Raw genomic sequence first — 26,218 nt, forward strand, 5'->3', positions numbered from 1 at the left:
GGGCAAAGAACTTGACCAGACATTTCTCTAAGGAAGATATTCAAATGGCCAATAAGTTCATGATAAGATGTTTAATATAAGTCACTAGGGAAATTCAGATCAAAACCACAATGAAATACCACTTCATGCTCACTAGGTTGGCTATAATTATAATATTTTTAAAATCATTTTTTAAAAAGGAAGTAAGTGTTGGTGAGGATATGGAGAAATTGGAACCTTCATATTTTACTAGTGAGAATGTAAAGGTGCAGCTGCTGTGGAAAACAGTGTGGCATTTCTTTAATAATTAGAATTACCATATGACCCAGCAATTCCACTCCCAGATATATGCCCCAAAGAATTGAAAACAGGTGTTCAAACAAAAATTTGTGCCTGAATGTTCATAACAGCATTATTCACAAAAGGCAAAAGGTGAAAACAACCCAAATGTCCAGCAATGGATGAATAGGTAAGACAAATGTGGTATATTCATATGATGGAATATTATTCAGCCATAAAAAAGGAATGAAATCTGATACATGCTACAACATGAATGAACCTTGAAAACATGCTGAGTAAAAGAAGCCAAACACAAAAGGTCACATATTGTGACCAATATTTATATGAAATAGCCAGAATAGGCAAATCTATAGAGATGGAAGGCAAATTAGGGGTTGCTTAAGGATAGGGGAATGGGGCCTTGGGAAGAGGACAATATCTAAATGGTACAGATTTTCTTTCTGAGGTGATATAAATATTCTAAAAATTGACTGTGGTGATGGTTGCACCTGTGACTATACTAAAAAGCATTGAATTGTATGCTTTAAATGAGCGAATTGTTTGGTATGTGAATTATATCTCAATAAAACGGTTTTTAAAAAACATGATTTGGCAATATACACTAGGGCTGAACATGTAAATTCTATGACCCAGCAATCTTAGTCCTAGGTATATATCCAGCAGAAAATTGTACACATGTTCATCCAAAGATGTATACGAATATTCAGAGTAGTACTTAAAAAAATTGACCTGAAGTAGAATTTCACCACCAGTAGAATGGATAAATTGTGATATACTCAAATAATAAAATGAAAGGGACAGCAATGAAAAGGACAAACCCCAACCATAGGCAATAATATAGATGAATCTCAAAAACATAAAATTGAACGTAAGAAACCAGACTCAAAAGAGTACACTCTATACGATTTCATTTATATAAAGTTTAACACCTGGCGTGCCTCATCTGTGGAATTAGGTGTTGGTATACTGTTTACACTCAGAGGCATGGGTAATGATTAGAAAGGGAGCTTTTGTGGAGCTGGTAATGTTCTACTTGTTGATTTAGGTGTTGGGTAGACAAGTGTTGTTCATTTTGTGAAAATGCATCAGGATTTACACTTACGACTTGTGTATTTTTATGTTTTTATGTTATACTTTAATAATTTCAGAATACTTTTAAAAATAGGTTTTTAAGTCCTAAGAATATTTCTCTCTTTTTGGTCACTTCTTGATACTCTTTGATTTTTTTCAATTGTGTAGTTATCACTCTATTTCCATTTTCAATGTTTTTTTCCTAATAGCAAGCCATTGCTTGCCCATATCAAGCCTTTATGCAAAGTAGAAGTGACTCCTCTTCAAGGGACCTTTATTTCTGGTTGTCTGGAATTGTTGAGCTGATTTTGTAGTAACAAGGCACTTTACTGCCATCTACTGGTAAATTATCACAATAAAGTTATGAATTACAGTGTTAACCAGTGACCAGCACCCACTTAGATGTGATGTCCTCTTGCAAGACACAACTTGCTCAACTGAATGTGGTAACGTTGTTTGGCACTGTTGTGATGAACCCCGCAGACAGTAGAATGTTGACATTCTCTAGATGGTTTTGTTCTTTTTATTCCTGTTCGATATTGTTCTTAAAGACATGGTTGAAGTATTCACTGTGAAAGCTTAAGCCACTTGGACTAAAATGTGAAAGCAAAAGTTCAATAAATGCTAATCAATCTGTTCATATCAAAGAACCATTGATTTGCTCTTGCTTTACCCAAGTCTGAATCCAGAACTATCCTGGATGTCATAGGATTGCTTTTCTTGCTCAAAGCATTCTGTGAAACAGTCTTGCATCCTCTCCAGAGGCCTCTGAATCTGGCACTTGTTGAAGCTGTCATAAGTCCTAGGTAGTCTTCGGAACATTTTATATCTACTAATTCATTTAATCATCGGCTCCTCATCTATAAGGTGCCCTTATTATCTGCATCTTACAGATGAGGCAACTGAAGTACAAAAAAGTTAATTTATATTACAAGTTGTGATATTACAAAAATACCTTCTTTGAGGAGCTTATGGTCTATTAGGGACACAAAACAAAATAAAAATGCCATGTAAGGCTTAAGAAACAAAGGAGAAAATACTTTGGACCCTGTTGGAAAAGACATTTTACTCCTTTTGGTCCCAGTTTCCTCATCTGTATAACAAGAAGGTTGAATTTTCCCAATGTCACATAGCTAATAAATGCCAGCTGATTTTGTAGTAACAAGTATTGGGTATTTTGGTTTCAGAGCCCAAACTTGTGATCACTGTGCTATACTTAGTGCCAGTTCATGGCCTGTTTCTGTCCCTTTGCTAATTACCTGTGGGCAACAAATACTTATGTTGCCCATGCTTGTATTTTCACCTGCAGGATAGGTAGGTGCCCAAGTGGGTCTCTGGATCCTACCTCCCTGAATACTTGCTAACCTCAGGAAAACTTAGAACCTTCAGTTTAAGGACATGGAAAACAAGGTAAAAATGAGGATAGTGGCTCAGATTCTGGAATGTTTTTTTTTTTTTTTTGATTGTGGTAAAATACATAACGATTTTCACCATTTTAATTATTTTTAAGTGTACAGCTCTGTGGCATTAGGTACATTCATTGTTGTGCAACCATCACCATCATCCATCTCCAGAACTCTTTCATCTTCCCCAACTGAAACTCTGTACCCATTAAACAGTAACTCTCCATTTCCCTTTTCTGCTAGCCCTGGGCAATTCTACTTTCTTTCTTAATTTTTTAAGTTTGTTTGTTTGTTTGTTTGTTTGTTTTTTAATTTGAGAGAGGGAGACAGAGACAGAGACAGACAGAGCATGCAAACAGGGGAGGGGCAGAGAGAGGGAATCCCAAGCAGGCTCCACACTGAGTGCATGGACCCCATATAGGGCTTGAACCCACAAACCTCAAGATCATGACCTGAGCCCAAATCAAGAGTCAGACACTTAATCAACTGAGCCACCCAGGCATCTCTGCACATTTTTAAATTGGATTTTTGTTGATGTTGAGTTTCTAGAATCTTTCAGAACTTTCTTACCTCTAGAAATTGTTCTAAGACTTGGAGGTTTGTGGATGATGTCATCTCAGCCTCTGGGCTGGCTTCTGGTGGGAACTTTTACTAGTTTCTTTCAGATTAATTCATTAATCAAGTAATTAATGAATTGTATCATTATACAAGGAGTCACTCTTTGGCTGTGTCAGATTTCTAGGCTAACATAAAAGAATATATGCATATATGTTTGTATGAAGTTTAAGAACTGTCAAAGTGGCTCTAAGTTGCTAGATGTCAAAATAGTGGTGTCTCTGGAAGAGCAAGTATTGACTGGGAGGGGACATAGAGGAGGAGACAAAAGGGAACTTTCTGGGTTGATAGTTCTGTAACTTGATCTGGGTGGTGGTAACATGAGAACACAGGTAAACATTTATTATACTTAAGATGTTTGCATTTTGCTGTATGTAAATTATACCTCACTTTGTAAAAGTTAGAAGAAAAAGCTTTAAAAAAAATTTTTCCCCAGGATCTTATAAGACCTTCTGCTGTTAATTTCATAGGCTCAATGACCTGAGGTGCCTCCTTGTGGCCATCTGTGGTTCTCTTTATTTTTCTTTGTCCTCTTGGTCCCCACACCTAGCGCTGTATTCAGGATTCACAAACACAACAGATATTTATTAAGCACCTCCTCTGTGCCTAGCACTGTGCTATATGCTAAGGTAAACAAGATGGATAAAGTCCCCTCCTTATGGAGTCTACAGTCTAGTGGTGAAGACAAGGAATATATAACCTAGTGCATCCTTATTGAGGACAAATAAGAGAATCTGTCTGGGGAGTGGTCAGGGAAGGAGTCCTTGAGGTTGTGATGTTTGAGCTGGGAGCTGAAGAGTCATGAATTACCTAAGCAACCAGAGCATTTCAGGCAGAGGGATCAGCATGTTCAAGGGTCCTGAGTAGGAAGGAAATACAATGTATGAAGAAGATCACTGTAATTACAGCCCAGAGAGAGAATAAGAAGGCCCTAAGATAAGTCTGGAGATGGGGCAAAGGCAGGCGACAGTGAAGACACCTATTTGGCCTTTAGCTTAACAGCAATGTGGGCCATCAAATAGTTTTGTTTTTTAATTTCTTTTTTTTTTAATTTTTTTTTAACGTTTATTTATTTTTGAGACAGAGAGAGACAGAGCATGAACGGGGGAGGGGCAGAGAGAGAGGGAGACACAGAATCCGAAGCAGGCTCCAGGCTCCGAGCTGTCAGCACAGAGCCCGACGCGGGGCTCGAACTCACGGACCGTGAGATCGTGACCTGAGCTGAAGTCGGAGGCTTAACCGACTGAGCCACCCAGGCGCCCCTGTTTTTTAATTTCTTAAAAAAATATTTATTTTTGAGAGAGAGAGAGAGCACAAGCAGGTTAAGGTCAGAGAGAGAGGGGGACAGAGGATCCAAAGCAGGCTCTGCACCGACAGCAGTAAGCCAGATGCAGGGCTTGAACCCACAAACCATGAGATCATGACCCAAGCTGAAGTGAGACACTCAACCCACTGAGCCACCCAAGTGCCCCTCAAATAGTTTTAAATAGGGGAGAGACATGATAAAATTTGACTTAGAAACATTACTCTGACAGGAGAGTGGTTCATTGAAGGTGAACCAGGGAGGATGTGAAAAGGCCTTAGGTGACTACTGCACCAATCCAAGCATACAGTGTGTGCTCAATGGAATGAAAGTACTCCTGACTCCTATTCTTAGATGAAACCAGTATGTCTGACCAATATGCAATCAATTTACAATCCACTGGATCATCTTCTATCTTCTGTGATGCTCATGACAGACTCCTTAACTCCCATTTTACAGATGAGGAAGTTGAGGTTACAGGCAAAGAAAGTTACATAACTATCAAGTGTGAAAAACAGATCTGAATCCAGGCCTTTATGATAGACATCAAGTCCAGTGCTGGGAAGCCTCTCTACATTTGGGGAGAGGGGAGGAGCCACATTCCCTTGCACCTAATGAGCTTGCAAGGATGGTGGTGATGGGAAAAAAGTAGAGAGGGGCTTACAGGCAAATTAATAATTAAGGCTAAAGATTATCTTTATCACCGTTAGTGTTATTAAACACTATGTGTCAGGCACTGTGCCAAGTGCTTTTCATGTCTTCTCTCATTTCCTCTTTGCAAGCACTATTATTATCCCCATATTTCAGATATGTAAACTGAGGCTTGGAAAGTTGACTTGCCCAAGGGCACTAGGGCCAGAGGGCTCCTATAGGGCTGTACACTGACTCCAAAGTGGAGGCAAAAGCCACTGACGATATAACAGCGCCAGGAGACAGAGAATCACCCAACCCATGCACTAAGCTCTGCACCCAAGTGAGCGGGCGCGCGCTCCGCCTCGCGCTCTCGGGGACGTTTGGCCACGTGATCAGGGCCCGCCCCCGCCCGCCCCGCCCCCTCCCGCTCTCCCACCCTCTCTCCCTCCCTCCCCCTCCCTCCCCGGCCCGGTCCGGCCCATCCCCCTCCCCGCCGGCTCCCTGAGGCCCTTGCCGGGTCGGGCTGCGGGCGGCCGGGCGCCGACGGCCGGACAGACGGACGCACGCGAGGACGGACGGACGGACAGACGGAGGGCGGCGGGCACGCACGGCCCGGGCCGGTGCTCCGAGGCCCGCCCGGGAGGGCTGGGGCCGCGCTCAGGTGAGGTGACGGCGACGCGGGCCCGTAAGGGGTGGGCCCGCCGGGCGTCTGGGGTCCCGGCCCCGCTGGCTCCGCGGGAAGGAGGCGCCGCCCGGGCCCGGCGCGGGAAAATGGCGCCGGCCGGCAGTGGAAGACGGCTCCTGTGCGGGCCCGGCCCGGAGCCGCCCCGCCCGCGGCGCTCGTGTCCCCGTCGCCATGTTGGGGAGCGGGCCCCGGGCCTGCGGGCGGGGGTGCTGGAGGGAGCGGGGGCCGGCCGGGGTTGGGGAGGGTGCGAGACGCGGGGTCTGGGGCGCTGAGGGAGTGCAGGGCCGGCCGGGGTCTGCACAGGGTGGCGCTCCAGGCCCGAGGAACTGGCGGGAGCCGAACGTGGGGTCGTGGCCGGGGTCGAGGAGAAGAGACACTGAGTCCAAACGGAACTGGATCGGAGTCCGTGGGGCTGGAGGCCAGGACTGGAGTTGGGTTAGGCTATTCGTGTTCCGGACCCCAGGACCGGTAGGACCCAGAGGGGCGTGGGGTCCGAGCTCAGGCTGTCAGAGCAGGGACAGTTCTTTGTGGAGGGCGGGGGTGGAGTGTTGATTAGGAATATTAGAAATGGGGGCCCTTTGGAGGCCGGTGCGACTATCAGACTTGGACAGTTCTCAGAGTCGCGGGTGCGAATTGCAAGTCCCGTATGACTCCCAAGAGACTGAGGACATATGTTCTCCTAGCATATTCTACTCCCAGTTGGGGACAGCAACAGAAAATAGGAAGACTTTTATGAGGAAGAGGGGAAAGAGAGACTGAGGTTTGGGTGCAGGAGTTGGTCAGCAAATGGGGTGCCCAGCGTGGAGCTGGTTGGCAAGAAGAAAGAGCCTCCATCAACTTAATGGAGTTTGTGTCTTTAAAAGGAGGGACCAGTCTGTTTGTGGGTGGTGACCCAAGGTGTCTTCCCAGGAAGAGGACAGCCCACTGTTTTAAGAGCAGGGTCACCTGGGGAGGTCATCAGAAAGGCCTTGAGGCCAGTAAGAATGGTGAAGAAAAATCAGTGTGTAGAAACTACAAGGGTCTTAGAGATCATGTAACAATTTCGGGTCATGTAATGATTTTAGCTGAGACCTAGAAAGGTAAAGTTGACTCCTCCAGATCTTACAGGTTCCTGGAAGACGAGGTCTGCTGCCTCCTTATTCAACAGACTGGCTTAAAGGAATTTGTTAGCTGTGAGAAAAGTGTTAAGGCAAGCTCAGCAGCATGTATCGAAGAACTGTTAATGGGTTTTGTTTTGATAGTTTGTCAGTACAAAGACTGAAAGGGGATACAAAGAAGGATAGGTAACCAGCTATTTGATAATTTCTAGCCCACCTCCATTTGTGCAAAGAAGTTATCTTCAGGACCCTTTTGACTTTGAACTTGGAGTTTTAAGAGATGCTCCTTCTGTTCTAGGTGTTTATTATGTAGGAAAGGGACATAGAAAGCCTAAAAAGATAACAGTGAACAATCATGTACACCCAAGATCTGTATCATGATCAAACTTCAATTAAAGTTTGATCAAGATAGAGAGGAATTCAAAGTTCATATGGGTTATGGAATAGTTCTGTCATGCAAATTTCATGCACATCTATCATGAGATAGTAGACCCAGGGCTCCCATAAAATCAAAAAGGTTATGAAGATGTTTATAGTAGTAAGATTTTCTATGTTCAATGAGTATATACAATACATACATACAGTATCAAGATTAATTTATTCTGAGTCTTTCTAATGCATGAAGACCTAACTAGTGGGCATCTAGGGAAGCTGCTCAGAATAATAATAACCCCTCCCAAAATAATAGTTTTAATTGCATTAAACAAAATACACTGGATTATAGAGAAAGCCATTGTATTGAAATACTAAAATATACAAATTATAAAATAGTATGGATATACTTTATCAATACATTAAGAAATCAGATCTAGTGACAGGTCTGATAATTACAAATTTTAAACACGATGAGCATAAATAATACTTTAAGATATCAGCAACAATTGTAATATGATGTAAAGGTATCTGTGATAACTGACAGAGTGACAGATACTGCTAATACTAGAGTAGTGTGTTGCCTACAATTCATTTTTGAAGAAAATTGTAACTTTCAATTAGAAGTTAGTGAAAATAAGGAAGTAATTTTTCTTTTTCTCCCTATCCAAGTTCACAGACCCCTCTGAATTCTACCTGTGAATCCCATCTATGAACCCCAGGTTAAGAAACCCTTCCGCTACCACCAAGCATGTCTTCCATTCAGCAGACAATTACTGTGCACTAAGACACGTCAAGCGTTATTATGCCAGGCTCTGAGGATTGAAAGGTCTTTAAAGCAGGATCTTTTCATTTCAGATATTCAGTCTCGTGAGAGAAATGAATGTACCAACAATGCTATTTCAGGATGGTGAATGCCAAAGGAGTATCAAAAGTTGTAAAAACACAAGAGGTGGGCACATTTCGGTTCTAAGAATCAGGGAAGGTTTTGTGAAGGGAGATACTTGAGATGTGTCCTGAAAGGTGGAGGAGTTTGCCAGATGGAGAGTTGGAGAGAAGAGCTTTCTATGTAAGGCATGCACTTTCAGGGAATACAATTGAATGTGGCTGAAGCACAGTATGTGTGTGGATCAAGTGGTTAAAGATGAGATGGAAATGTTGTTTGGTTGTCCTGCTTGTAAAGGACTTTATTAAAGGACTGAATCTTTAGCTGATAGGGAGGCATTCAACATTTCCAAGGAGGAGAATGTATGATTAGGATTAATTTTTAGGAGATAAGTGGATGAAGAGTGGACTGGAGAGCAGGGAAGAAGTAATGAGGGCCTAGTTAAGGCAGAGGCAGTCAGCTTTGAGCAAAGTTAGAATTTTTAGGTGTTGATAATATTGCACATGGTAAGAGAGAAGGAATATTTTAGATTGGGATGGTGGCTGTCAAGTTAAAAAAGGGATGAAAGGAAAATGAAGTGAGAATTGTCACAGGTAATAAGGGAGATGATTTTTGGGGATAGAATAACAGACTTCTGGAAACCACTGCAAAGCTGGCAAGTGTGGTACAGTTTTTGTTTAAAGAAATCAAAGGTAAGTGTCAGCAGACATAAGAAGCAGGGAAAGTATTCCTAGAGTGTAGGAAAACCACAACTGTCTACATCAGGGGTCACCAAACTATGGTCAGTGTCAAATCTGGTAGAGTTACTCATTTACATATTGTCTTTGGCTGCTTTCACTCTACCAAAGGCAGAGTTGAGTAGTTTTACAGAGAATATATAGTTTTCAAAGCTGAAAATATTTATTGTCTGTCTCTTTACCAAAGATGCTTGCCAATCTCTGATCAGTGTCTGAAGATTGGATGTTCAACTTCTGTTTTGTCATTTCTAGTTCTTATATAATGGAGAATAACCATTTTGACTTTGTCCTTCCGGCTGGCTCTCACCCATGCTCTGTATATCTGCAGTATGACATAGACCCCTGAATATTTTATATCAGTCAGTGATCCCAAGGTCTGTTCGGGGGTCTGCTGTGCGGCAAATGTGGTAGTAACAGGTTTTCACAACTCAGACCATGCTTGTTTTGGCATATTCTCATTGGGTTGTCTTTTTAGAAAGATTTCTTTATATTTTCTGATTAGTAATCCTTTGTTGGTTACATGTATCATAGAGATCATTTCCCAGTTGCTCATTTTTTAAAAAATTTTTTTAATGTTTGTTGAGAGAGAGAGTGTGAGCAGGGGAGAGGCAGAGAGAGAGAGAGAGAGAGAGAGAGAGAGAGAATGTGAAATAGGTTCTAGGCTCTGAGCTGTCAGCACAGAGCCCAACATGGGGCTCAAACAGCGAGATCATGACCTGAGCTGAAGTCAGATGCTTAACCGACTGAGCCACTCAGATGCCCCATAAATCTTTCTCTCTTTTGTTAAAAGAGGTTCTGAATTTTAATAAAGTCAAATTTATCAATCTTCCTGCAAGATTTTGAAATTATTCTTTATATTATCTTCTTGAATCTTCACTGTTTTTCCTTTGATGTTTAGATCTCTAATCTATCTGGAATTGACTCTTGTGTGTGATGTGAGGTAGGGTCCAGTTCCTTTTTTTTTTTCCTGTGTATAACCAATTATCCCAGCATCAATTAAAAAAAAAAAAAAACCAGTGTTTTTAATGTTTTAATTTATTTTTGAGACAAAGAGAGCACGAGTGGGAGAGGGGTCTAGAGAGCCAGAGACACAGAATTCCAAGCAGGCTCCAGGCTCTGAGCTGTCACCACAGAGCCCAATGACGCAGGGCTCGAACTTATGAGCTGTGAGGTCATGACCTGAGCCAAAGTTGGACACTTAACCAACTGAGCCACCCAGGCGGTCCCAGCACCATATTTAAAAAAAAAATTTTTTAATGTTTGTTTATTTTGAGAGAGAGAGAGACACGGAGTGTGAGTGAGAAGGGGCAGACACAGAATCCAGAGTAGGCTCTAGGCTCTGAACTGTCAGCACAGAGCCCAACATGGGGCTGAAACTCACGAACTGTGAAATCATGGTGTGAGCCAAAGTCAGATGCTTTACTGACTGAGGTGTCCCCCACCTCACCATTTGTTGAAGAGCACTTTGTTTTCAAATTGTGTGCTCTTTTGGTGGAGTCTGTCTGAGGTCCTAATTCCAACTGTGCTGTTTGCTAATTGTGTGACGTTGGACAAGTTGGGTAACCTCTTTGTGCCTCCCTTTCCTCAGCTTTTATTTATTTATTTATTTGTTTGTTTGTTTATTTATTTATTTATTTAGCCCAACGTGGGACTTGAACTCATCACTGCAAGATCCGAGTCTCATGCTGTACCTACTGAGCCAGCCAGACACCCGACGTTTTCTCAGCTTTTAAAATAAGGACAATAGGGGCACCTGGGTGGCTCAGTTGGTTAAGTGGCCGACTTCAGCTCAGGTCATGATCTCACGGTTCATGAGTTTGAGCCTTGCATTGGGCTCTGTGCTGACAGCTCGGAGCCTGGAGCCTGCTTTGGATTCTGTGTCTCCCTCTCTCTCTGTTCCTCCCCCGCTCGCACTCTGTCTCTCTCTCTCAAAAATAAATAAAGATTTAAAAAAATGTTTAAAAAAATAAGTAAAATAAAATAAAATAAGGATAATAGTATTTATCTCATAGAATTGTGAAGATTAAGTGAGTTAGTTCATGTAACGTGTGGAACAGTATGGCACCTAGAAAATGCTCAATAATGTTAGCTGTTACTTAGCATTCTTGTTCATTTCTGATGTCTAGCACCTGGTACAGAGTAGGGGTTTAATGTACTCAACTGAGTTGTCTGTCTTAACTTGGTTTTCAGGTCAAGACAGAATGGTTGAGAGGTAGGCTGAATCTCAACAGGAAATGCTTCCAGTTGCTGCTTAGTTTTAGCTGCTGCCTCAGACTATCTGCTGGGAAGGAACTCCTCTTAGCCCATCACTTCTTTTGCAGAGAACTTCTGTAACAGAGGATGCAAACCAGCAGCCTGTGGTTGGATTTGACCTGCAGACAGACATGTTTTGTTTGGCTAAAATTTACACAGATTTCTGACTTTGTGACTTTTCTTGAAATTTTGGAAGATCTGTTAACACAAACTCCTATTCTCTCATAGCAACACAGTGAAAGCTAAAGCTTTTAGGTGTGATGTGTGTTTCCTTGTGCTCTGTGGTCCTCACTGCTTTCTTGCTTTGCTCATTTACTTTTATTGCCCTGTAGGCATTCTGGTTCTTACTTCACTGAGGTTTTAAATATTCTCTCTCTTAAACCAATAAATGATATGTTGGGATGAGGGTTGGGATGGCCAGAAATTGACAGATGAGTTTGTGGGCAGGTAAAAACCAAAGTCTGTTTATAAGGATGAGTCTTTTTTTTTTTTTTTTTTTTTTAATTTTTTTTTTCAACGTTTTTTATTTTTTATTTTTGGGACAGAGAGAGACAGAGCATGAACGGGGGAGGGGCAGAGAGAGAGGGAGACACAGAATCGGAAACAGGCTCCAGGCTCCGAGCCATCAGCCCAGAGCCTGACGCGGGGCTCGAACTCACGGACCGCGAGATCGTGACCTGGCTGAAGTCGGACGCTTAACCGACTGCGCCACCCAGGCGCCCCAAGGATGAGTCATTTTTGATCAAAATGAATAAAATGATAAGTGAAATTAAAAGATGAGGTGAAATTAATTTCAAATTGCTGAATCCTTAGGTATCTATTGTGCACTGGGTATAGAAATTACCACATTTGTGGTAGCAAAAAAACTAGCTGGCCAGCTTTATGAAACATTGCAGAAGAGATCTTTTTAATTGTGATGTGGAGCTGTTTTCCAAGAGAGTGGTTGGACGAAAGAGAGGAAAAACAGGAATTCATTCACTTGCCAAACATTTATTGAGCCCTACCCTGTATATTAGGCTAGAACTCTGCAAGATACAAAGATAATTCTAGTCAGAGTTTAAATGTCCTGTGGAGTATAGGTAATGTGTTATGAAGCTGGGATATCAAAGAATGGTACCTGAAAGAGGTAGCGTTTGAGTGGAGCTGCCAAAAATGTAAGGATCTTTTTGGGTTTTTTTTTTTATTTTTTATTTTCAATGTTTGTTTATTTTTGAGAGAGAGAGTATGCGCGTGCACAAGCAGAGGAGGGGCAGGGAAAGACCGAGACAGAGAATCTGAAGCAGGCTCCTTGCTGTGAGTGCAAAGCCTGACATGGGGCTGAAACCCATAAACTGAACCATGAGATTGTGACCTGAGCCGAAGTCTGGCACTCAACCAACTGAGCCACCCAGGTGCCCCAAGAATGGTTAGGATCCTAATACTTGGAGACGAGACCGATTTTCCAGGCTGAATGAAAGCATGAGTGTGGAGATGTGTGTTTAGGAGTTAGTAAAGAGTCCAGTTTGGCTGGAGAACAGGATCGTTACAGGGCTGTTGTTGGAGTTCAGTCTGGAAGTGGAGATTGAACAACAATAGCAATAATAATAGCAGTAGTAGGTCACATTTTTTGCTTGCATACTGTTTGCCAGATAACTTGCCAAGCATTCAATAAGTAGTATTTCTTTTAATCCTCACAACAACTCTGTGAGATAGGCATTATTTTTTATGGCTTTTTAAAAATAAACTGAGGAAAAGAACTAACAATTGATGGAGAAAGAATTTGAGTCTAATTCCCAGTCCTGTGTTAGTCCCTGTATAGTATATATACAGCTTAATCAGGGAAGGCTTTGAATCCTTTTCAGTTTCTGGCTGGGAAGTTTGGACTTGATTAACTAAGTAATAGGGAGTCATCAAAAGTTTTTAGCTATATGGTGACATAATGAAACCTGCACAGTAGGAAAGTAAGCCTGGTAGTGAAGTATAGGAACAGCATGGGGAGAAAGGAGAAATACTGACAGCCAGTTTACTCTCCACCTCCTCACTAGATTCAGTGCTTCTTCATATCTGGCCCTGTGTCTGTCCTCCCCTTCCTTCAGCTCCGCTGCCTACCTATTGTGTTGTCTCACAGATTTATTTTTAAAAATGTAATCTTTCCCTACCTCACCTTATTCTAAAAAGGACTTGAGGTGGCTGTCTAGGAACTCAATAAGCATTTGCTGAGTTAATTTATAAATGACCAGAAGTATAGGTAGGTGTGTATATAAAGGGACTATGACTTTTTTGGACAGAGTAATGCAGCTCTAGAATTTGGTGATAAGCTATATTTTATGTATAAACCCTATGAAGCAAAAGCCTGGAACCACATCTTCTTTAACTTGTGAATGATTATATTCTGTGTCAGATAGAATATTAATGCTCAGTTAATATTAACTATATAAGTTAAAAAGCTAAACTTATAGAAACAGAGAGAATGGTGGTTGCCAGGGGATGGGGTAGGGGAAATGGAAATATGTTGGTCAAAGCATAGAGACTTCCAGCTGTAAGATGAGTAAATTCTGAGGACCTAGAGTACATCACGGTGACTATAGTTAACAATAATGTATTATATACTTGAAAGTTGCAGAAAGAGTAGATTAGATCTTAAATGTTTTTGCCACACACCAAAAAAAAAAAAAAAAGTGTGTGAGGTGATGGATATATTAACTAACCTTATTGTGGTAATCATTTTGCAGTATATATGTGTATCCATCTCATTGTACATTTTATTTATTTATTTTTTAATGTTTATATTTTGAGAGGGGCGGGGAGGGAGAGAGGATGAGCAGGGGAGGGGCAGAGAGACGGAGACAGAATCTGAAGCAGGCTTCAGGCTGTGAGCTGTCAGAACAGAGCCCGACTTGGGACTCAAACTCACAAGCTGTGAGATCATGACCTGAGCTGAAGTAGGCTGCTTGACCGACTGAGCCAGCCAGGCGCCCCTCATTGTACATTTTAAACTAACACAATGCTGTATGTTGATTATATCTCAATAAAGCTGGGGGGAAAGATCTTTGTCAGCTAATAATATTAATGATCACCAAATTCAGAGGGCATTCATACTTTAAATATTTAGGTTCGTATTTACCATTGACTAGCTACAACCACCGCCTCCCCCAACACATACAAAGAGGCAACAAAAGTTCCCGCTAACTCTTACCTTTACCAATATTGAACCTGTTGAATATTAGTTCCATAGTACCATTTATGTATATTTTCTAAAGACCAGACAGCAGCAGTTTCTCACAGGAAGAAATAGTTGCAAATTTGTGAATCAGATTCTTATTTTGGATTTTATAGAGGGAAATTGTTCATTAGGTAAAGTCCCTTGCCGTAAATTTAAATATTATATGAAAGTAAGGCTGTGTCCCTTCTATAAAATACAGACTTAAAAAGTTCAAACACTTGGAGAAATCAAAGATGTTGTGGTTAACCACCAAATGCTGGTACAGGGGAGAAGAGTTTTAGGTAAACCAACATCTGACTAGACATAATAAGAGACAGATCAATAGACCTAAATAATGGATTGGTTAAATAAATATTCTTTCCCGTTGTAGGTATTAACTAACAGCAGTATATGCATATACACGTAAGCACATATCAGTATGAATTATAATGATATAACTAGTATAAATTCAAATCTGGTAATGCTTCATAAAAGAAAATGAGCCTTCAACTGACTTCTTTTAGATTGTGTTCAACTGTTCAGTGCATGTGGAGATGACTCATTCAGAAGCATCATGATCAGAACAATTAAGTGTGGAAGAAAATGTGATTATGATAGTATATGTTGACTGCCTACCAGTGTTGAGAAGTATATCCAGTTAATGAGTAATTAGTTTCTGCCTTCCAGGAAACTAATTAATCTGAGAATGTGATATGAACATAAATAAAAAGGTGGGGGGAGCATAAATGTTTTAAACGAGACTATAAGTGCTGTGGAAATTCAGGAGAGAGCACCACTACCACTTGGAGAATCAGGGAAGACTTCATGGAAAAGGTGGTATATTAATTTTCTAGGGCTGCTGTAACAGACTACCACAAACTGGGTGACTTAAAACAACAACAATTTATTCTCTTAAAATTCTTTATTCTAGAACCTGAATTCAAGGTGTCAGCAGGGACATGTTCTCTCTGAGGCTTACAGTAGAATCTTTCCTTGCCTTTTTCTGGCTTGCATCAATTCTTAGTATTTCTTGATTTGCAGCTACATCACTTCAGTCTCTGCCTTTGTTGCCACATGGTGTTCTCCCTGTGTATCTCTCTGTGTCCAAATTTCTCTCTTATAAAGACACCAGTCATAATTGGATTAAGGGCCTACACCCTACTCCAATATGACCTCATGTATACTAGTTACATCTGCAGTGACCCTATTTCCAAATCTACATTCTGGGATACTGGGGGTTAGAACTTTAATGTATCTTTTTGTGGGACACAGTTCAACCCGTAACAGGTGGCATGATACAGAGATGATACAGAGGTATTAAATTAAAATTTATTAAATAAATAGAAGGGTAAGATTGCAGTGAGTTAAGGAGAGAAGAACCAAGTGCATGATGGACATAGGAAAGCATAAGGAATATTTAGAAAATGAAATAGTGAGAAGTCTGTTTTGCTGGTGTGTTGAGCTATGGGGAGATGAAGCCAGAGTAGTTGGTTGAGCCCTAGCTGCCAGATCTAGGAAGGACATTCAGATGTTGAGTGGGTAGTGTGTGGGAACAGGATGGAACTGCAGAATTTTGAAATGGTGGGTAACTGATTCAAGCTTTGGATAGGTAATTCAAGCTTTAGGGAGATTTTGTGATCAAGTGATCATGGATAAGTAGACACCCTGAAGAAAAACAGATGGTCGATGATTTAACACACCCAGCCTTCCTCATTTGCTCAGGACAGTCAGGAAATTCCTCTTTTGTAAAAAACAGCAATAACAGAAACACCACAACAAACTTTGAGGGTTTTATTAGCCTCTTGCTCAGCCATCTGTGGACACTGAGATACATCAGCTTTTTAGGATCTCTGTTCAGAAGCCTGACCATGAATTTCAGTATTAATAATCATGTCACTATTTTCTTTCAAACTTTTCTTCAAAATCACCTCTTTTCTGTCCTTTTTTTTTTTATCTTTTGATTTTTCTCAAAACTCTCTTTGGTTTTCCGTCTTTTTTAAACATCTGACTAATGGAAAGAATTGAGTAAAATTATGTACTGTCCAAGACAATGATACACTTTTTTTCTGTGTCCTCTTAATGATAGTTTTGGTGACTTTTGCCCACAGTAGGACTTTATTCATATTGTGAATGCATTCAAGCTGTGGTCAACAGTAGAGCTCAGGTGCTTTTCCTTATTTGTCTCTAGGTAGTTCTTCCTGATTGTGTATTTGCATTGTTCATATAATCTCGTAAGAGCCTATGTCCCCATGAAGTTTTAAAAATTGTGTTTAGGGGCGCCTGGGTGGCTCAGTCGGTTGAGTGTCCGACTTCAGCTCAGGTCATGATCTCACAGCTAGTGAGTTCAAGCTCCGCATCAGGGCTCTGTGCTGACAGCTCGGGACCTGGAGCCTGCTTCGGATTCTGTGTCTCCCTCTCTCTCTGCCCCTAACCCACTCACATTCTGTCTCTGTCTCTCTCAAAAATAAATAAACATTAGAAAAGTTTAAAAAAAAAATTGTGTTTATTACAAGCACATAACTTTGTGCTTATTAGCATATATGCAGTCTTTGTAAATTTAATTCTTACAGTTTAAAAAAAATTTTTTTTAATGTTTATTTATTTTTGAGAGAGAGAGAGGGGGAGAGAGGGAGAGAATGAGTGGGGAGGGGCAGAGAGAGAGAGAGACACAGAATCCAAAGCAGGCTCCAGGCTCTGAGCTGTCAGCACAGAGCCTGACACGGAGCTTGAACCCACAGACTGTGAGATCATGACCCGAGTTGAAGTCGGACGCTCAACCTACTGAGCCACCCAGGCGCCCCATAATTCTTATAGTTTTTAATAGTCTTTTTATTTGGCAATATATTGAGGTACTTTTCACATGTCTATATAGTTATTTTTAATGGATACATAATAACCAAAATTTAAATACTCTCTGTTTATTTGGGTGAGTTCCAGTTTGTTTTTATTTTTGGTTTGTAATTCTCATTTATATTTCTATAACATCTTACTATAAAACTTTTTCCCCCAATTTTATTTTAGAATATATTCTCTAAAATGATTCAGTTTGGTCTAAGGATCATCACTTTTTAGCCATTTTGTCAGCTTATTCTTTAGAATAACTACCAGTTTATATTGATACTAGCCATTAGTTGTTGTTGGATTTTATAAATTTTTTCTTCTAGTATAATAGTGGTACCTCACAGTTTGTTGGGTTTTAAGATACTTTAAATGTTTTCTTATGAAAAATTTCAAACATACAGATAAAACCCCTGAATTAGTAGAATAAACACCCGTATACCTGCCAGCTATGTTCAACATGTAGCCATATGCTCAATGGTATACTTATGTTAAACTTTTAAAAATAAAGACATCATCAAACTATGCCTTTAAACATTTTAGCATGCATCTCTTACAAATACATTCTTCGCATACAGTACCTTTATCACACCTAACAAATTATCAATAATTCCTTAATGTTATCTAACATTGAGTCTGTATTTGTTTCCCTCCTTGTCTCCAAAACGACTTTTTATAGCTGACTTGTTCAAAGGACCACGCACTACATTTGCATCTATTTATGTAGATGTAGTATTTTACAAATCTGGAATAGTTGCCATTCCTTGTCTGCTTCCTCACCTTTTGTTTTTTTTGTTTTGTTTTGTTCATGGCATTGATTTGTTGACACCAGAGCAGTTTTGTTTAATGCTCCACATTCTGGATTTATCTGATTGTTTTCTTTGTGACATTTGTTCCTTATATTTCCCTAAACTGGAAGGTTTGAAGACCAGATCTGAGCTGAACATTTTGGCAAAAATACCTAAATATTCCTCACAAGGCATCATATTACAAGCTACACAAATGTCTAGTTGTCCCATTGTTGATAACTTTGATCAGAGGTTTAAGGTTGTGACTTCCATATCTCTCGATTATGAAATTGCCCTTTTTCTTCTGTGACTAGCAAATATATTTTTTACTTTTATCAATGATGGGTATTTTTTTTAACTTCTTTGAGTTAGTTTTCTTTATCATTTGACCATTTGTTCCATGTAGATTTGGTATTATCCTTTTAAGTTTGTACTGTGTATTTAAAAATTGTATTCAGTATAACAAATAATGCATTGTTATGATAGATAAATTTCAAGTTTCAAAATATAGCTGAAATCCAATATAACCAAAAAAAAAGATACAGATTTCAAATATATAATAGGGGGCATTTGTTTGACAAGATTTTGTGATGAGTCATGTTTCCTTTTTAAAAAAAAAAAACATTCCAAGCAGACAAATCTAAAAAACATAAACTCTTGAATCAAAAATTTCTTTTATTTTTCTTTTTGAAATGGAGGTAAATCTCAAATTTATAAAAGTTGGATTTACATTTGTTTTTCCATACCCACCCAAAAAGCACCCAGAATTTATTTCTTATTCTGTGAGTGTTTCATTTGGTGGTCTTTTTTATACACCCATTTTTATCAATTTTAAATTGTTATTCCTTTTCCTATTACAGATATTTTTCTTAATTCTTTCCTGTTATGAATTATACTCAAATAGGATTTTCCTTTCAAACCACAACTTTTTAAATGCCCAACATGGCATTTTCTCTCTTAGTAAGATTATCATGATGCCATACACATTATTCTACAAATTCTGTTTATTTTTTTACTTTTTAGGATATACATTTAATTCTATGTCATTAAACAGATATCAAATTCACTTTTTTCTAGCTGCATAATATTTCATTTATGCAGGTTTCTGAAGTGTCATCAGGTTGTTTCTGATTTTATTTTCCCCATCACAAACTGTGAACATCCTTGTGCATACATCTTTAAGAAATGGAGCTTTTACTTCTGTAGGATAAATCCCAAACATGGGCTAAAAGATAAGCTTATTTCAGTATTATGAACTGCCAGGTTATTTTCCATAAAGGTTGTTGCATTTCTTATTCTCACTGGCACTGGATATTAGGTATCTTTTTAGTCTTTGCCAGTCAGCTGGGTGAAAAGAGTTTTCTTATTTTTATTTTCATTTCCCTGACCATTAATACATTGTATACATTCATTGGACATTTGTATTCCATATTCTACAGATTCCCTTTACCAATTCTTTACTTATTTTTCTCTTGGGTTGTTAATTTTTTACTTTTTAATCAACTTGCTGGCACTTTTGTGTATTTAGAATATTAACCCTTTTTTGTCACATGGTACAATTATCCCAGTCTATCAGTTGGCTTTTGACTTTGTGGTTTCTTTTGACACATAGACTATTTTAATTTTTACCTGTTCATGTCTGTCAGACTTTTTCTCTAATTACTCCTGGATTCATGTCTTGCTCATCACTACCCCACTAATGAATTTTTATTTTATTTCTATATGTTTTTTAATTAAAAAAAAATTTTTTAAGTTTATTTATTTAGAGAGAGAGAGAGCACAAGTGGGGGAGGAAGAGAGAAGGAGAGGGAGAGAATCCCAAGTAGGCTCCATGCTGTCAGTGCAGAGCCCAATGTGGCTACTTTGAATGCTATACCTGTGATTGAAAATATTAGTAATAGTGTATTCACCTACAGTTCTGTCTATAGGTTTGCTAAATGATTATATCTGGGTCATCAGTAATGATGAAATGGTAACTACAGAATTTAAAAGCCGATCTTAGGATTTCAGTGTTTGATTTTAAACGTGACAATTTGGGGCACCTGGGGGGCTTGGTCGGTTGAGCGTCCGGCTTCGACTCAGGTCATGATCTCACACTCGTGAGTTCGAGCCCCGTGTTGGGCTCTGTGCTGACAGCTCAGATCCTGGAGCCTGCTCTGGATACTCTGTCTCCCTCTCTCTCTGCCCCTTCCCCGCACGCACTGTGTGTGTGTGTGTGCGCACTGTGTGTGTGTGTGTGCGTGTGTGTGCGTGTGTGTGTCTCTTTCTCTCAAAATAAATGAACATAATAATAAAAAATAAATAAATAAAAGTAACAATTTGAGGGGTGCCTGGGTGGCTCAGTTGGTTAAGCATCTGACTTTGGCTCAGGACATGATCTCAAAATTAGTGGGTTTGAGCCCTGCATCAGGCTCTGTGCTGATAGCTCAGAGCCAGGAGCTTGCTTCAGATTCTATCTCTCCCTCCTGCCTCTACCTCTCCCCCACTTGCACTCTGACTCTCTCTCTCTCTCTCAAAAATAAACAAACATTAAAAAAAATAAAGTGACAATTTGCAGAGCATAAAACAAAAAAGAAAGAAGAAAAGAAAGAAAAAAGTTTGACAACACGCAACACTCTCATTATGAATGTAAGACCATAGAGGAGAAGAAACACTGGTAGACTCTTTAAAAAAAAAAAAAAAATTTTTAACGTTTATTTATTATTGAGAGACAGAGAGAGACAGCATGAACATGGGAGGGGCAGAGAGAGGGTGAGACACAGAATCCAAAGCAAGCTCCAGGCTGTCAGCACAGAGCCCGACGTGGGGCTCGAACACAGAAACTGAGAGATCATGACCTGAGCCGAAGTCGGACGCTTAACTGACTGAGCCACCCCAGTGCCCCAACACTGGTAGACTCTTAGATTGATTGCTTAAGGACTTCTGTAACTTAGAGCCCAGATCTTCTGATTTAATTCTATTGGAAACTTAATAGAGGGGGAAAAAAAGCCATGGTTCTTTAAAGTCGTCTTCCGTCTTATGGCAAGACTACATTCGTTATTATTATTACAACATACTTTTCTAGTGCTTTTACAGTGAACTTTTTTTTTTGTAAGGAAGTGTCACATATGAAATGAAAGACTTTCCTACTTCTGACTAAGAAGCTTCAAATTATTCACTCAGGCCTCAATTTTCCATCAGGATATTGGACTAGATGATTGCCAAGGGCTCTCTAGTTCATACGCTAAGATTCTCATCAAGTAATTTTTAGAGAATTTTTTAGTAGTTCCTGTATTGTAGGATTTGATCAACTTTTTTTTTTTAATATTTTTAATGTTTTTATTTATTTTTGAGACAGAGAGAGACAGAGCATGAACGGGGGAGGGTCAGAGAGAGGGAGACACAGAATCTGAAACAGGCTCTAGGCTCTCAGCCGTCAGCACAGAGCCCGACGCGGGGCTCGAACTCACGGAACGTGAGATTATGACCTGAGCTGAAGTCGGACGCCCAACCGACTAAGCCACCCAGGTGCCCCTTTGATCAACTTTTCAATGTCATTTGTATTTTAGAACATGGATTAAAAGACTAGTACTCTAAACCTGTGTTATTTTTTTACTACAGCTTTATTAGGCCTAAAAGGACACAGTGGTATTCATTGTTAGAACATGATATAGAAAGTAGTTTTTCTCTAAATTTTACATTATCCACCTATCATGGCATCTAACAATATGGGGAGAATCTCTTTGAGCCTCTGACTTATTTTGTTGGTTTATATTGTGCTCAATTAACTTAACTATATTTGTGTTAGAATGAGTTCTAGGAATCTCAAATTTCATATTTCACAGATTCATCTTTTGCTTCTTATATTACACTGTCAGAATTGAAGTTTAAAAATTAATGTTAATATTCCCTAATCTCTTAAGTTGTCTATTATGCCTACTAGGAGCAAACCAGTTGTTGCTACAGTATTGAAATGCCAGTCTCTTTGACAGGCATTTTGTGGATCCTTTCAGGGTACTAAGTTTTTATGATTTGAGGTGCCTCATTTATGCAGTAGATAGCGTGTCAGTCTCATAAATTTCTATGATTTGACTGGAGGTTTGCATAAATTTTCCCATGGGAGCCCTGGACTTAGAAACAGGAAGCATGTAAAAGTTTTATAACAGATTCACGAGGTATGGGGAGGATGGGATTGGATCTTTAGTTATGCCAAGGCAAATGTTTTTTGACAGTTCACATTTAACTGTTTATTCAGATACTTTTTAAATGCCTAATAAATTATCCTGAAACATTTAGGTCTGTGTGGTTAACAGGCCAACTTAATTTTAAGTACTTATAAGTATAATATCCAGATTTAGGCATTCATAAAAATGTTCTTTAAATTTCTCATTATACAGAATTTTTGTTTCTTCTATAGTAACTTTGGGAGCAAGAAAATACCTACCTTACCTGGTACATAGTAAGCGGTTGCTAAAGGATAGTTGAATAAATGCATCCATTGAAAGTATTCAAATTATAGATTAGAAATTATGAGGGACTTCTCTACACATATTTTCTATTTAAAAAATAACTCATGGGGGAACGTGGCTGGCTCAGTTGGTAGAGTGTGCAACTCATGATCTCGAGGTTGTGAGGTTGAGCCCTGCGTTGGGTATAGAGATTACTTAAAAATAAAAAGGAAAAAAAAAAGGAAATAACTCATGGTCTGTAAGTTTGAAATGATTTCAAAATATTAAGTTAAAAAAACTCATGCAGAAGAGTCTCTTGGTAAAGTATTGAGGGTGTTATTACTAGCCATCTTTGAGAAGGAAGGGTCTTGCACCTAGACAACAAATCTGGAAGATTTATATTTGGCACAAGCTGAAGATATGCTTGTGTTTATGAGGCAGAATCCAGAAGAAGTCTAGGATTCTTATTTTACAGAGCTGTTTATTTTTTTAATTGGAGTATAGTTGACACACAATGTGATATTAGTTTCAGGTGTACAGCACAGTGATTTGACAACTCTATATGCTGTGCCATGTTTACCACAAGTGTAGTAGCCATCTGTCACCATAAAACTCTATTACAATACCATTGACTATATTCCTTATGGTGTACCTTTCATCTCCATGACTTATTCATTCCATAACTGGAAACCTGTACCTCCCACTCCCCTTCACCCATTTTGCCCACCCGTCCCACCCCCATTACAAAGCTATTTAAAACATTCAAATAGAGATATTCATTGGTTAAAGTGAAAGCATATAGAATAATAATTAAATTTCTTGGTAAATAGTCCTTGAGTTTTCTTAAACCTGGAAGGAGCTCAAGATTCTGTTCAGCTTTAGCTTAGTGATCCATCTTCTCATTTTATAGTTTAGAAATCTTAGGTCCAGAGAGATTATATCCTGCCAGTCATACAAGGGAAGGTTACTACTAGAATTTGAGGCACACTTACCCTGCCATGCTTAGCCCAGCCCTCTTTCCATTCTGTCACCCTGGGTTTCACTATCATAAAATAATGCTAATGTCTTTTCTCAAGCTATACCTAGTTAATTTTACTAGTAATCATTTGACATTTGTATTGAAAATATTATTAAAAATGGATTCTGCAGTTAGGAAATCATTGCATGGGCATTAGGCTTTATTTAATTTCCTTATGTGGATAGTGCAGCACCTGTGATGGTGCACAAGTTGTGAACCAGGACGTCTGTATTTTCCATTTTTTTGTTTCCTTGTTTGGTTTTGCATTGTCACTTTTTTAAAATATTTATTTTTGAGAGAGAGAGTGTGAAGCGGGGGAGGGACAAAGAGAAAGGGGGACAGAGGATCCAAAGCGGGCTCTGCACTGACAGCAGCAAGCCTGACTGTGGGGCCAAACTCACAGACTACAAAGACCTGAGCTGAAGTCGGATGCTTGGACGCTTGACCAACTGAGCCACCCAGGCACCCCTGCGTTGTTATTTGTAATAAAAATTTTTCATAGTGTAAGTAAGAGAATAATGTTAAATTAAAAAGTATATTATTATCAGAACATTTACAGTTTTACAACAAAGAGTAGGAAAGTGACAAGAAAGACTAAGTGTGTAGCTAACTACATGGAAGATCTTGGGCAAATCATGTAACCTTTGTGGGACTGTTTCTGCTACTTACTTCATTAGAATCCTTCAAGGGTTCTGCCCAGTACAGATATATCTGTTCTTAATATTTGTTAACTCAAGTATAGCACACACAATGCGAAGTGCACAAATCATAAGGATAATGAATTGTAAAATGAACACACTTGCATAACCACTATTGATGTATTTTGAAAAAGCTTTCTTAATTATTACGAAAGCTTTCCTTTAAAAAAATTACACTGGATTTGAGACTATAGGTAATCTCATGTGTGTGTTTTTAATTTAATTTTTTATTTTTTTAAATTTACATCCAAATTAGTTAGCATATAATGAAACAATGATTTCAGGAGTAGATTCCTTAATGCTCCTTACCCATTTAGCCCATCCCCCCTCCCACAACCCCTCCAGTAACCCTGTTTGTTCTCCATATTTATGAGTCTCTTCTGTTTTGTCCCCCTCCCTGTTTTTGTATTTTTGTTTCCCTTCCCTTATGTTTATCTGTTTTGTCTTTTAAAGTCCTCATATGAGTGAAGTCATATGATTTTTGTCTTTCTCTAATTTCACTTAGCGTAATACCCTCCAGTTCCATCCACGTAATTACAAATGGCAAGATTTCATTTTTGATTGCCAAGTAATACTCCGTTGTGTGTGTGTGTGTGTGTGTGTGTGTGTGTGTGTATATATATACATATATATATATATATATATGTATATATATACCACATTTTCTTTATCCATTCATCCATCAATGGACATTTGGGCTCTTTCCATACTTTGGCTATTGTTGATAGTGCTGCTATAAACATGGGGGTGCCTGTGTCCCTTCGAAACAGCACACCTGTATGCTGTGGATAAATACCTAGCAGTGCAATTGCTGGGTCGTAGGGTAGTTCTATTTTTAGTTTTTGGAGGAACCTCCGTACTGTTTTCCAGAGTGGCTGCACCAGCTTGCATTCCCAGATAATCTCATGTCTTTTAACAACACTTTCTAGAGTGAAATTACCAGAAACAGTGATAGAAAGAAGGAATTTGGCCAGTCACAAAAATTTTACTTTGAATAGGCTTATTGGGCTTATACAATTTAGTCTTTTCTTCTGATGTTTCTCTTCTTCCTCTCTGCCCTTTTCTGTCTAGGTCCTGGATGGAATGGAGAGGGGTCCTACTGAACATCTATTATCTTTTCTGAGAGTGGTCAGAGAGTTCTTAAACAGGTCTGTTGTTTATATATAGAATACAAATGCAATCTTGATTTATTAAAAAAAAAAACAAAAACTTGGTTTCAACATAAGAAAAGGATTGATTTAGAAATAGAGTTTACTTTTTTAAAAAGAAGGCATTTGATCTCCATGTCAGTGGGGAATTTTAGTTTGATAAGCTGTGTTTGACATGTGAATTGGACCCAAAGCAACAGAATTAAATGAGATCTGCTTATTAGAAAAACACTTTCTTAATAGAAAAGCAAGTGAGTCTTATCTTTTTCAGTTATGTTGAAAATATGGAATATGGCAGAATTCTTTATTGATTTCATGGAAGGTACTAAGAAAAGGTAAAAAGGTGAATGTCTCAGTTGTCTATGATTCTGGAGGGGAATGGAGGCATGAGTAAATCCAAGAAGGAAAATATTTATTTGGTTGTCTTTCTCATGTTTTCAGAATTCATAACATTGAAAAGAAAAAAAGGTACCTTGCAAATCTTTGATTCAGAGGAAGGCAAGTGTATAGAGTTTTGGTTTATTCTTTTCTTATTCATCTGCGTCTCTCTAACCATGAATGAACTGTATCATTTAGACAGATGAAAACCATAGCTTAGTGATTTCCCAAACTTGTCTTCACATTGAAATCACCTATGGAACTTGGCAAACTATTGATGCCTGTGTCTCCCTTCCTTCCCTGCTCCCCACTCCATTGTGATTTAATTGGCTTGGGCACCTGGCTTAGGTTTTGGTATTTTTAAAAGATCCCCAGGTGATCCTAAAATTTGACAAGTTTGGGAACCAC

At 39.2% G+C, this 26,218-nt stretch overlaps 2 protein-coding genes across 10 annotated transcripts in view; one reads left to right on the forward strand and one right to left on the reverse strand.

Annotated features, from left to right (window-relative positions):
• Nucleotides 1–3,565: 3,565 nt before the first annotated feature.
• On the reverse strand, nucleotides 3,566–9,327 carry LOC122215197 (proline-rich protein HaeIII subfamily 1-like). The gene is made up of 4 exons (XM_042930307.1): nucleotides 9,277–9,327; nucleotides 7,304–7,417; nucleotides 5,819–6,430; nucleotides 3,566–3,589 (listed from the first exon to the last, which is right to left on the reverse strand). The coding sequence occupies exons 1-4, from the start codon at nucleotides 9,325–9,327 to the stop codon at nucleotides 3,566–3,568; spliced, it is 801 nt and encodes a 266-aa protein (XP_042786241.1).
• NCOA6 (nuclear receptor coactivator 6) overlaps nucleotides 5,767–26,218 on the forward strand; it is a 108,105-nt gene continuing 87,653 nt past the window's right edge. For 8 of the 9 annotated variants that reach the window (XM_042931154.1, XM_042931157.1, XM_042931159.1 and 5 more), the window contains exons 1-2: nucleotides 5,767–5,965; nucleotides 25,356–25,432. The gene's annotated coding sequence lies outside the window, so the exon portion shown is untranslated. The remainder of the gene's footprint in view (nucleotides 5,966–25,355; nucleotides 25,433–26,218) is intronic. The other variant, XM_042931155.1, reaches the window with a different exon arrangement.

The sequence above is a fragment of the Panthera leo genome, chromosome A3 (genome assembly GCF_018350215.1).
Source record: "Panthera leo isolate Ple1 chromosome A3, P.leo_Ple1_pat1.1, whole genome shotgun sequence".
In the NCBI taxonomy this organism is placed as follows: Eukaryota; Metazoa; Chordata; class Mammalia; order Carnivora; family Felidae; genus Panthera; species Panthera leo.